Source organism: Leuciscus leuciscus (genome assembly GCF_965113295.1).
Source record: "Leuciscus leuciscus genome assembly, chromosome: 25".
Lineage (NCBI taxonomy): Eukaryota > Metazoa > Chordata > Actinopteri > Cypriniformes > Leuciscidae > Leuciscus > Leuciscus leuciscus.
In genome coordinates this window covers 29,065,220-29,078,959 of record NC_138724.1, presented here as the reverse complement: position 1 = coordinate 29,078,959, position 13,740 = coordinate 29,065,220, and the positions used below count along the sequence as shown (strand labels likewise).

The 13,740-nt window shown below is 37.1% G+C and overlaps 1 protein-coding gene across 1 annotated transcript; it reads left to right on the top strand.

The window, feature by feature from the left end:
• Window positions 1–54: 54 nt before the first annotated feature.
• LOC309491232 (coronin-2B-like) lies at window positions 55–13,303 on the top strand (the record flags this gene model as incomplete). The annotated part of the gene is made up of 11 exons (XM_082160703.1): window positions 55–255; window positions 4,068–4,184; window positions 4,455–4,604; window positions 5,070–5,234; window positions 6,042–6,158; window positions 6,263–6,367; window positions 6,880–6,976; window positions 9,231–9,343; window positions 10,021–10,111; window positions 10,346–10,479; window positions 12,163–13,303. The coding sequence occupies 11 exons, from the start codon at window positions 55–57 to the stop codon at window positions 12,280–12,282; spliced, it is 1,410 nt and encodes a 469-aa protein (XP_082016829.1). The 3' UTR covers window positions 12,283–13,303.
• Window positions 13,304–13,740: the final 437 nt, after the last annotated feature.

Genomic DNA, 13,740 nt, shown 5'->3' with positions numbered 1-13,740 from the left:
GTTTAGTCTGTGTGTCTAGTGCGATAAGTTTCTCGCTGTGTTCGTCTTCTATAGATGTCGTGGCAATCCACGTACAGAAATTCAAAGTTCCGGCATGTTTTTGGAAAAGTGGGAAGCAGGGAGCAGTGTTACGAGGGAATTCCCATCACTCACAGCGTCCATGACAACCACTTCTGTGCCGTTAACCCCAAATTCCTCGCCGTGGTCACAGAGAGCGCGGGAGGAGGAGCGTTCATCGTTATCCCACTTCATAAGGTAGAGTTAACTGATCGATCACCTGAAGCTGTGCATACTAAAACTAACTAGTTTAACCAACCAAGTGAAGCATAATCTTACTGTGCATACTAAACTAAAGTGCATACTAAAACTAGTTTAACTAACCAAGAGAAGCATAATCGTACTTTGCATACTAAAACTAACTAGTCTCTAACCAATCAACTGAAGCATAATCATACTGTGCATACTAAAACTAACTAGTTTAACCAACCAAGTGAAGCATAATCATACTGTGCATACTAAAACTAACTAGTCTCTAACCAATCAACTGAAGCATAATCGTACTGTGCATATTAAAACTAACTAGTTTAACCAACCAAATGAAGCATAATCGTACTGTGCATATTAAAACTAACTAGTTTAACCAACCAAATGAAGCATAATCATACTGTGCATACTAAAACTAACTAGTTTAACCAACCAAGTGAAGCATAATCATACTGTGCATACTAAAACTAACTAGTTTAACCAACCAAGTGAAGCATAATCATACTGTGCATACTAAAACTAACTAGTCTCTAACCAATCAACTGAAGCATAATCGTACTGTGCATATTAAAACTAACTAGTTTAACCAACCAAGAGAAGCATAATCGTACTGTGCATATTAAAACTAACTTGTTTAACCAACCAACTGAAGCATAATCGTACTGTGCATACTAAAACTAACTAGTCTCTAACCAATCAACTGAAGCATAATCGTACTGTGCATATTAAAACTAACTAGTTTAACCAACCAACTGAAGCATAATCGTACTGTGCATATTAAAACTAACTAGTTTAACCAACCAAGAGAAGCATAATCGTACTGTGCATATTAAAACTAACTAGTTTAACCAACCAACTGAAGCATAATCGTACTGTGCATACTAAAACTAACTAGTCTCTAACCAATCAACTGAAGCATAATCGTACTGTGCATATTAAAACTAACTAGTTTAACCAACCAACTGAAGCATAATCGTACTGTGCATATTAAAACTAACTAGTTTAACCAACCAAGAGAAGCATAATCGTACTGTGCATATTAAAACTAACTAGTTTAACCAACCAACTGAAGCATAATCGTACTGTGCATATTAAAACTAACTAGTTTAACCAATCAACTGAAGCATAATCGTACTGTGCATATTAAAACTAACTAGTTTAACCAACCAACTGAAGCATAATCTTACTGTGCATACTAAACTAAAGTGCATACTAAAACTAGTTTAACTAACCAAGTGAAGCATAATCTTACTGTGCATACTAAACTAAAGTGCATACTAAAACTAGTTTAACTAACCAAGTGAAGTATAATCTTACTGTGCATACTAAACTAAAGTGCATACTAAAACTAGTTTAACTAACCAAGTGAAGCATAATCTTACTTTGCATATTAAAACTAACTAGTTTAACCAACCAACTGAAGCATAATCTTACTGTGCATACTAAACTAAAGTGCATACTAAAACTAGTTTAACTAACCAAGTGAAGCATAATCTTACTTTGCATATTAAAACTAACTAGTTTAACCAACCAACTGAAGCATAATCTTACTGTGCATACTAAACTAAAGTGCATACTAAAACTAGTTTAACTAACCAAGTGAAGCATAATCTTACTGTGCATACTAAACTAAAGTGCATACTAAAACTAGTTTAACTAACCAAGTGAAGCATAATCTTACTGTGCATACTAAACTAAAGTGCATACTAAAACTAGTTTAACTAACCAAGTGAAGCATAATCTTACTTTGCATATTAAAACTAACTAGTTTAACCAACCAACTGAAGCATAATCTTACTGTGCATACTAAACTAAAGTGCATACTAAAACTAGTTTAACTAACCAAGTGAAGCATAATCTTACTTTGCATATTAAAACTAACTAGTTTAACCAACCAACTGAAGCATAATCTTACTGTGCATACTAAACTAAAGTGCATACTAAAACTAGTTTAACTAACCAAGTGAAGCATAATCTTACTGTGCATATTAAACTAAAGTGCATACTAAAACTAGTTTAACTAACCAAGTGAAGCATAATCTTACTGTGCATACTAAACTAAAGTGCATACTAAAACTAGTTTAACTAACCAAGTGAAGCATAATCTTACTTTGCATATTAAAACTAACTAGTTTAACCAACCAAGTGAAGCATAATCTTGCTGTGCATACTAAACTAAAGTGCATACTAAAACTAGTTTAACTAACCAAGTGAAGCATAATCTTACTGTGCATACTAAACTAAAGTGCATACTAAAACTAGTTTAACTAACCAAGTGAAGCATAATCATACTGTGCATACTAAAATTAACTAGTCTCTAACCAATCAACTAGAGCATAATCGTACTGTGCATGCTAAAACTAACTACTCTGATCAGCCAAACGAAGCATAATCGTACTTTGCATACTAAAAGTAACTAGTTTGACCAATCAACTGAAGCATAATCATACTGTGCATACTAAAACTAACTAGATTTACCAACCAAGTGAATTATAATCGTACTTTGCATACTAAAAGTAACTAGTTTGACCAATCAACTGAAGCATAATCATACTGTGCATACTAAAACTAACTAGATTTACCAACCAAGTGAATTATAATCGTACTTTGCATACTAAAAGTAACTAGTTTGACCAACCAACTGAAGCATAATCATACTGTGCATACTAAAACTAACTGGTCTGATCAGCCAAATGAAGCATAATCGTACTTTGCATACTAAAACTAACTAGTTTAACCATCCAGCCAATTAAAGCATTACTGTGCCAAGGTTTTGATCTTAGTACCATCACAGTAATGTTGTTTAACCAGAGATCATGTGCAAATGCCACTGGAGAGACAGTAGTAATCCATAAGCGTGTGTGTTCAGACACGTGTGTTCAGCGTTTGGAGGATGTATTGATATCTATGTCAGGCAGGGAGTGAGAGATGGAGACACATGTGACTGGTACAGACACACAATCAGTCCTCTGTTAGAGTTCTGATACTAGTTAGTTCAGTCCTCAAGCATACACAAACTCTACTGAAACAAAAGTCATATCAGAAATGTGTTTTATGGAACTAAAGACGGTGTAGTGAATTAAATGCTTTTATTTTGGGTAGTGTGGCCGCTCAGATTTCTGTAGAACCACAATGGATAGTTTGTTTGTAGCGTCACATTGTGGTAGAAATAAGAACTGCAGCCAAGAACATTTTTATTTAGTTTTACAAGTATTTACATATGTAAATAAAATTGAGGCAAGTTGTTACACTTTTACTAGTGTATAATTTTAAGATATATATATATAATTTATTTGTAAATATGAAATATCAAGCCATCTTGTGCAGCATATGTGTTTTTAAAATATGTTATTGCCAATTAAGTTTTTGACCAAAGTAATCCATAAAACAAAAGCAAAAAAATACTCCTTGAAATATAGAAAAAAAGAAAAACATAGCATGCAAAACTAAATCACACCATTGTTTTGATCAAAAGAAAGTAATGAATAATAATAATGGCTAAATTTACAGCAATTAAAACGTATGTGACAACTTGCCCCGACTGTTATTGAGTGGCTCTTGTCTTAATGTAGGTCAGTGTTGTTTTATGTTCACTTTTTACCCAACAGATAAAAATTCCATATGATGATATTGAGTTTTTGGAGGATAAAATACACAAAAACATATTGTAATTTAAGCCAACTAGGCCTTAACTGTCACCAACATACAAAACCACAGCTAGAGAAAATGTTTGACTCAAAATTCTCATACCTTTTCGGTGTGACAAGTTGCCCCAGTCTAAATATGAGCTCATTTTCTCTCAGCCAGGGCGAATAGACCCTCATCACCCAAAGGTGTGTGGCCACCAGGGCAGCGTGATGGACATCAAGTGGAGTCCGTTCATGGACAACATCATCGCGTCCAGCTCTGAGGACTGTACGGTGAGAAATAACCTGCTTAATCATGCTGATAAATAATGATGCCAATGCAGCCTTGACCAGGGACACATATAACAGGGCAAGGCAAGGTTATTTATATAGCACATTTCATACACTATGGCAATTCAAAGTGCTCATCACAAAATAAAAGCAAGGAAAATTAAAACAGTTATAAAATGAATTAAAAGAGGATACATAGATAAACTTCTCATCTGGCATCTAATAATATCTAATAACACTGAAGTAAACCTTGCCTTGGCTTTTGAACCTCAGGTGAGGATCTGGCAGATTCCTGAGGGCGGTCTGAGGAGGAACATGACCGAAGCTCTGATGATCCTGATTGGCCACAGCCGGAGGGCGGGGCTTATTGAGTGGCACCCCTCCTGTAGCGGGATCCTGCTCAGCGCCGGATACGACTGCAAGGTGACCGAGACCAGTGTTGCGGGAAACGCATTACAAGTACTTGAGTTACGTAATCAGATTACTTTTTCAAGTAACTAGTAAAGTAATGCATTACTTAAGTAAGTAATTGCATTGAGTTACTTTTTCAAATAAGTAATGCAAGTTACCCCCCCCCCCCCCCCCCCCCATTTATTGACTGACAGCTCTCGTCCCAATGTTGCAGTGCAGAGGCGTTGTGTGTGAACATGATGTTTATTGTAGTTCTAGACTAAATGTGTGGAAGTAACGCAAAATTAACGTAATGCATTACTTTTCTTGAAAAGTAACTAAGTAACGCAATTAGTTACTTTTTAAGGGAGTAACGCAATATTGTAATGCATTACTTTTCAAAGTAACTTTCCCCAACACTGACCAAGACAACTGGAACTAACCCACAGAGAACTGAACGACTCAACAATAGTGATATTTTTGTTGTTGACGTAACAGATTCTGATTTGGAATCTGGAAGAGGGCGTGGCTGTGAAGATGATTGACAGCCATCCAGATGTTGTCCTCTGTATGTCCTTCAACACTGATGGAAGTTTACTGGCCACCAGCTGTAAGGATAAAAAACTGCGGATTATTGATCCACGTTCAGGGAAAGTTCTTCAGGTGAGTGCAGATGTCATATATATATATATAAATATATATATATATATATATATATATATATATATATATATATATATATATATATATATTTTATATATATACAATTTTAATTTAAAAAAATATATTTATATTTTATTTTTAGATTATATATTTTAACTGTACATTATATTTAAATGAAAAAAAATTGTTTAATTAAATATATTTTGTTGAAAATAAATGTTATTTTTGCATTGTTCTGATTTGGTGTCGCTGAATTATCATAGGCCTACATATTATTGTTTTTATAATAAATATAAAAAAATATACAGTATCTATATTTTCATTTAAATAAAGAAAAATTCTATTTTTCTATATATTTATATATATTTATATTTTACAAAATGTTTTATAATTTTATAATTTTTTATAATTTTATTTTAGAATTGAATTGGCTTATTTAATATTGAAATATAAATATGAATGTTATATTATAGTATAATTATATATTACTATTATGACTTTTTATTAGAATATTAGAATATTTCCCAATTAATCAAACACTGCTTCAGGTTTTTCGAGATATTATTCATGTAAAAAGAAATTACAATAAAAGAAATGGAACAAATAAAAACACAAACATTTTGATTTTATTTTTGTGCATTTTAAAGAGCACAATTTTTTTTTATAAAATACAAAACTAGCCAAATTAAAAAATTTAACTAATAAATTAATAAAATTATATTTATTTTAAATCTTAAATTTGAACTCTACATTATATTTTAACCGAACCTGTTTGCTTAGATATATATAATTTGTACATCCAAACAGGAAGCAGACTGTAAGAACACGAGAGTGAACCGTGTGGTGTTTCTGGGTAATCTGAAGCGTGTCCTCACCACGGGCGTCTCCAGGTGGAACACCAGACAGATTGCATTATGGGATCAGGTAGGGTCTAACTGGTTGACAGCCTTCCAGTCATCGTCCTCTATGTCTCTAGGCTGATTAGAATAAGTCAACAGATTAATCTGGACATTTGTTTAAATATGTAGGAGGACCTGTCTGCACCCATCATGGAGGAAGAGATCGATGGGCTGTCGGGTGTCCTCTTCCCGTTCTATGATCCCGACACACACATGATCTATCTGGCCGGGAAGGTGAGCGAGCCAAGTGCAAATATTGTTTTTAAAGTGCTTTTAGTGCAGAAGCTATTTACACAAACTCCGCCCACAATCGTCTGAAACCCATCTGAGGGTTTTATTGTGCATAAAAATTAAGAACATTTTCGAAAAGTGGACATAAAGTGCCTAACGGTGCCTGAAAGTGTTTAACGAGACAGGGACAAGTAATGTCCCAATTAAAAAGGATTTTAATTTTATTACTGTTAATAATGTGCGTTTATGTGCGCAGAACAGAAAACAGTGCACTAGTCGTCTCGCGCTTGAAATCACATTTAAAATCACATTAAAATACACACAAAGGAATCAATGAGAGGAATCAACATTTTTATTTTATAACATGTATCCGGTTCCTGACCTCAAGTATTCGATTCTGATTCCCAACCCTATACACTGAGTATATTGCATACTGTTTAATAATGTACTACAGTACACTGAGGTGCAAGAACTGCATGTGTAATCTGACTGTGGAGATGGTCTGGCGTCCACAGGGTGACGGAAACATCCGATATTACGAGGTCAGTCCTGAGAAGCCGTTCCTGCAGTTGCTGATGGAGTTCAGGTCTCCGGCTCCTCAGAAGGGTCTCGGTGAGTTTCTGCATCACCAAACGCAGGACAGGAGGCTCAGACAGCGGCACCGTTCGGGTTACATCGAGAAATGCAATTTTTTTGTTTCAAATAAAGATCACGATTCTGATAAAGTCAGAATTGCGTGATAAACACTCACCTAAAGGATTATTAGGAACACCATACTAATACTGTGTTTGACCCCCTTTCGCCTTCAGAACTGCCTTAATTCTACGTGGCATTGATTCAACAAGGTGCTGAAAGCATTCTTTAGAAATGTTGGCCCATATTGATAGGATAGCATCTTGCAGTTGATGGAGATTTGTGGGATGCACATCCAGGGCACGAAGCTCCCGTTCCACCACATCCCAAAGATGCTCTATTGGGTTGAGATCTGGTGACTGTGGGGGCCATTTTAGTACAGTGAACTCATTGTCATGTTCAAGAAACCAATTTGAAATGATTCGAGCTTTGTGACATGGTGCATTATCCTGCTGGAAGTAGCCATCAGAGGATGGGTACATGGTGGTCATAAAAGGATGGACATGGTCAGAAACAATGCTCAGGTAGGCCGTGGCATTTAAACGATGCCTAATTGGCACTAAGGGGCCTAAAGTGTGCCAAGAAAACATCCCCCACACCATTACACCACCACCACCAGCCTGCACAGTGGTAACAAGGCATGATGGATCCATGTTCTCATTCGGTTTACGCCAAATTCTGACTCTACCATCTGAATGTCTCAACAGAAATCGAGACTCATCAGACCAGGCAACATTTTTCCAGTCTTCAACTGTCCAATTTTGGTGAGCTCGTGCAAATTGTAGCCTCTTTTTCCTATTTGTAGTGGAGATGATTGGTACCCGGTGGGGTCTTCTGCTGTTGTAGCCCATCCGCCTCAAGGTTGTGCGTGTTGTGGCTTCACAAATGCTTTGCTGCATACCTTGGTTGTAACGAGTGGTTATTTCAGTCAAAGTTGCTCTTCTATCAGCTTGAATCAGTCGGCCCATTCTCCTCTGACCTCTAGCATCAACAAGGCATTTTCGCCCACAGGACTGCCGCATACTGGATGTTTTTCCCTTTTCACACCATTCTTTGTAAACCCTAGAAATGGTTGTGCGTGAAAATCCCAGTAACTGAGCAGATTGTGAAATACTCAGACCGGCCCGTCTGGCACTAACAACCATGCCACGCTCAAAATTTCTTAAATCACCTTTCTTCTGACATTCAGTTTGGAGTTCAGGAGATTGTCTTGACCAGGACCACACCCCTAAATGCATTGAAGCAACTGCCATGTGATTGGTTGATTAGATAATTGCATTAATGAGAAATTGAACAGGTGTTCCTAATAATCCTTTAGGTGAGTGTAAAGTCAAAATTGCGAGTTATTAAGTCAGAATTGCTTGATATAGTCGCAATTGCGAGATATAAAGTCAGAATTGCGAGATATAAAGTCTGAGTTATAAAGTCAGAATTGCGAGATATAAAGTCTGAGTTATAAAGTCAGAATTGCAAGATATAAAGTCAGAATTGCAAGATATAAAGTAGCAATTGTGAGATATAAAGTCAGAATTGAGTTAAAGTCAGAATTGCGAGATATAAAGTCTGAGTTATAAAGTCAGAATTGCGAGATATAAAGTCAGAATTGCGAGATATAAAGTCTGAATTGCGAGATATAAAGTCAGAATTGCGAGATATAAAGTCTGAGTTATAAAGTCAGAATTGCAAGATATAAAGTCTGAATTTCGAGTTATAAAGCAGCAATTGTGAGATTAAAAAGTCACAATTATCTTTTAAAATGTTTTATTCTGTGGCGGAAACAAGCTTTACTCACACTATTCTGAACAGACAACTAAACAAAATAACATGTAATTTCTGACTAAATGTTAATTGCTGCAGTCTATTTAAAATGTTTAATTAATCTGAATGAATTATATAAAAAGGTGGGTTGAGTGAATGATTCAATGACTCACTCATAAAGACTTCACTTGTTTCATTACTGGATGAATCAGCGTTTTTAACGAATCTCTTGAGTGAATGATTCAATGACAAATAAATTTTTTAACAGTCACTTGACGCCACCTACTGGTGTAATGATGTAATGGTACAATCGTTATTTGAAGCGACAAGTTATTTTCAAAAGGTGATTTGCTCTATTTTGATCGTGTTTTCCCACCTATAAACTCTTATCCCAGTACTTCTGTGATCATATAAAGGTGGAGGTGATAAGTCACGGGTCGGAGGTGAACGAGTCTGATCTGATGTTTTCCTGCAGGATTGATGCCCAAGCGCGGGGTCGATGTGGGCGAGTGCGAGATCTTCAGGTTTTATAAGCTGGTGACTCTGAAAAATATGGTGGAGCCCATTTCCATGATCGTCCCGCGCAGGGTGAGAGGAGCCACGACTTATAACATGGGTTTATCTTTAACAGACACACACACACACACACACACACACACACACACTCGCACACACTCGCGCACACACACACACACACATGGAAAATTCCATCATCCATGTCTGTGTGCGAGTGTGTGTGTGTGTCTGTGTGCATGTCTGTGTGCATGTCTGTGTGCAAGTGTGTGTGTGTGTGTGTGTGTGTGTGTGTGTGTGTGTGTGTGTGTGTGTGTGTGTGTGTGTGTGAGTGTCTGTGTGCGAGTATGTGTATGTGAGTGAGTGAGTGTGTGTGTGAGTGAGTGAGTGTCTGTGTGCAAGTGTGCAAGTGTGTGTGTGTGTGTGTGTGTGTGTGTGTGTGTGTGTGTGTGTGTGTGTGTGTGTGTGTGTGTGTGTGTGTGTGTGTGTGTGTGTGTGTGTGTGTGTGTGTGTGTGTGTGTGAGCGTATATTTATGACACAACACTTCTCTGCTATTGACGGGATCTGTTCTGTCTTCTGATACACTGCATGTTCAGGCCATGAAAGTTTTGTGAAAATGATCAAAAATGCTGGCGGGGAAATATTCCAAGTCACTGAAATGAAGCCATTACACACTAAAGATCTTCTGTGATGTGTGTGTGTGTGTGTGTGTGTGTGTGTGTGTGTGTGTGTGTGTGTGTGTGTGCTGCAGTCGGAGTCGTTTCAGGAGGATGTGTTCCCGATGACGGCGGGAGCAGAGTCGGCTCTGTCGGCTGAGGAGTGGCTCAGTGGGACCGACAGGGGTGACGTCTCTATCCTCAAATATATCAGGGAATAAATGCAGAAATGAGCATGATCTGAGTTCATTAATGCACAGATGTGTGTGTGTGTGTGTGTGTGTGTGTGTGTGTGTGTGTGTGTGTGTGTGTGTGTGTGTGTGTGTGTGTGTGTGTGTGTGTGTGTGTGTGTGTGTGTGTGTGTGTGTGTGTGTGTGTGTGTGTGTGTGTGTGTGTAAATGCATCTGTGTGTTTGTACAGGGCCAGTGCTGATTTCTCTTAAAGAAGCGTATAAACGTCCAAATCCAGCAGGACTCAGAGCATCGAGACGAGACAGACGCACAGTGAAGGGCATTGACTTACTGCAAAACACTTCTCCAAACACAGACAAAGAGGTGTGTGTGTATGAGTGTGTGTGTGAGTGTGTGTGTGTGTGTGTGTGTGTGTGTGTGTGTGTGTGTGTGCGTATGTGCGTGCGTGTGTGTGTGTGTGTGTGTGTGTGTGTGTGTGTGTGTGTGTGTGTGTGTGTGTGTGTGTGTGTGTGTGTGTGTGTGTGTGTGTGTGTGTGTGTGTGTGTGTGTGTGACCTCAGTGCAGATCATGTAGCCCAATATGAGATTATTGGGGTGTTTTTCCCAGGAGAAACATCTGTCAAGTCAAGTCAAGTCAAGTTTATTTGTATAGCGCTTTTCACAATACAGATTGCATCAAAGCAGCTTCACAGTATTAAATTAAAATAATACAACAAAGTTTGTTTCAAGAGGAATTTATTGATTGATAAAATTAAATTAAATATCCCCAAAATATCCCCAACTGAGCAAGCCAAAGGCAACAGTGGCAAGGAACCGAAAAACTCCATCAAGTGACCTAATGGTGTCCTAAAACTCCATCAGGTGCCTTAATGGAGAAAAAAAAAACCTTGGGAGAACCCAGGCTCAGTCGGGGGCCAGTTCTCCTCTGGCATTGGATAGAGGCCGGATTGTAGTTTGAACTGTAGGATTATATGAATGCCTGGCTGAAGAGATGCGACTTTAATCTAGTTTTAAACTGGGAGAGCGAGTCTGAGCAACGAACAGTATCAGGAAGACTATTCCAGAGTTTTGGAGCCAAATGTGAAAATGCTCTCCCTCCTTTGGTGGTTCTGGATATCCTAGGTATGACCAAAAGCCTTGAATTTAGTGATCTTAAAGAGCGCGATGGATTATAGGGTGATAGAAGATCCGTTAAATAGACTGGAGCTAAGCCGTTTAGGGCTTTATAAGTCAGTAGCAATACCTTGTAATTAATACGGAACTTTATAGGTAACCAATGCAGTGATGATAAAATCGGTGTTATATGATCATATTTTCTTGATCTCGTAAGAACTCTAGCGGCGGCATTTTGGACTAACTGTAGCTTGTTTATTGAGGATGCAGGACAACCAGCTAATAAAGCATTACAGTAATCCAGTCTCGAGGTCATGAATGCATGAACTAACTTTTCTGCATCAGAAACTGATAGCATATTACGTAGCTTAGCAATGTTTCTAAGGTGGAAAAAGGCTGTTTTTGTAACATAAGAAATATGATTTTCAAAAGACAGGTTGCAATCGAGTATAACACCCAGGTCTTTTACTGTAGAGGATAAAGTAACAGGACATCCTATGATGTTAAAGTTGTATTGTGCGAGGTTTTGTGGGCGGTTTTTTGAACCGATAAGTATTACCTCTGTCTTGTCTGGATTTAATAAAAGAAAATTACGCGTCATCCAATCTTTTATATCTTTAACACACTCTGTCAATTTGGAAAATGTAGCGTTTTCATCCGGCCGTGATGAAATATATATTTGAGTGTCATCAGCATAACAATGGAAACTAATTCCATGTTTCCTTATAATATTTCCAAGTGGCATCATATATATTGAAAATAACAGGGGGCCTAATACAGATCCCTGCGGCACTCCATAGTTTACTGGAGTTATGATCGATTTTTCTCCATTTAAATAGACAAAATCTGTGCACTTCTCCACTCTCTGTTTAAGCTTTAGATGTCTAGAAGGGAGAGTGAGAGATCTGAGAGATCGTGTGTGTGTGTTTTCCAGCTGCTGAAGACGGTCCACCGGCAGCAGGACGAGCTGAGGAAACTCAAACATCAACTCGGAGAGAAAGACCAGAGAATCCGACAACTGGAGCTGGAGCTCAAGAACCTGAGGAACACGTGACGACAAAACAGCCGCTATCACGAGCTCTCTGAGGAAATAACTGTTTTATTATGATTTTATGGATTTATTTATACGTTATTGAAGATGGATGTGATTTTTTTGAAGTGCTAGTTCTCCCCAAAAATTTTTTTCGGTCATTATTTACTCACTCGTATGCTGATATTTTTACCCTGCAAAAAATGCTTTTCTTACTCAGTATTTTTGTCTTGTTTCCAGTCCAAATATCTACAAATTCTTAAATCAAGATGCATTTACTAAAGTAGTAAAATAAGCTACCATGTTATGTCTTGTTTTCTGGGGGAAAAAAATCTAAATGAAGTGAGTTTTTGCTTAAAACAAGAAAAAAATTCTGCTAATGCAGTAAGAAAAATAACCTTGTTTCCGTTTGAATTAAGTTTATTTTTCTAACCCCACTGGCAGATCATTCTCATTTCATTTTAATGAAAACAACACAAAAATACTAAGTAAGAAAAGCATTGTTTGCAGTATACCCTGGAATTGATATCTTAGAGTTTTGCTGTATTATTTATTTAGCATCTACTTTAATTATAGGCTATTTTATAATATTATGTTACACATTTTCATTTCTCGTTGTGTTCCACAGAAGAAAGAAACTCATACAGGTTTAAGATGGCATGTTAGTGAGTAAATGATGAATTTATGAATTTCAGATTTTGGTGAACTGTTCCTTTAAGATACAAATGTACAAATGAAGTCTTTGATGTGTCCATTCACAAACATTTGTTAAGAAGCATATGTATTGTATGTTTAATACTTGTATTTGTACAAAATGTATGTTGCTTGAGTACAAAATATATTGTTAAGAAGCAGATTTGCTTATGAAGTTCTGCCAGAAGATGGCGCTAGAGGAAAGCACAAACTGCAAAGACCTTCATCTCAAACTCTCAATCTGCTCTACAAACACATATGTTCATTCTCAATGATTGCGTTTGTCTTTATTGCCGGCGTGTACATATATATTTGTAAGTATGACATGTTTACCCTAAGAAATTAAATATTGCTCAACCACATTATCATGGAGTCTTTTCCTTATTAGTCTACTAGTTGTTTTACTCTCTCCACTAATGATGCAACGTGTTTTTCGACTACTTTTCTGAAAGCTGATTAGTAATGAGTAGTTGTGTAAGCCCAAACCAGGGCTGATTAATGAGATCACATTTCAAATGGTAAACTTAACTATAATCCACATAAACTGCCAAGAAAACAAAACAAATATGTTGAAGTACTAAATCAAGGGGCCACTAATCGAATAAGCATTCGGTTTCTTCAGTACAAACAGTGACTCATTCATGTTTACTACAAATGAGTTCAGGAGAATTTGTACTGCATGTGGGGAGATTTATTTCTTTTTTAAATGATCCGTTAGTAAACTACGACCAGATTGTTAAAGTCCCCCTGTAATCATTTTATCCCTTAAAACTCATCTTTGATCACCAA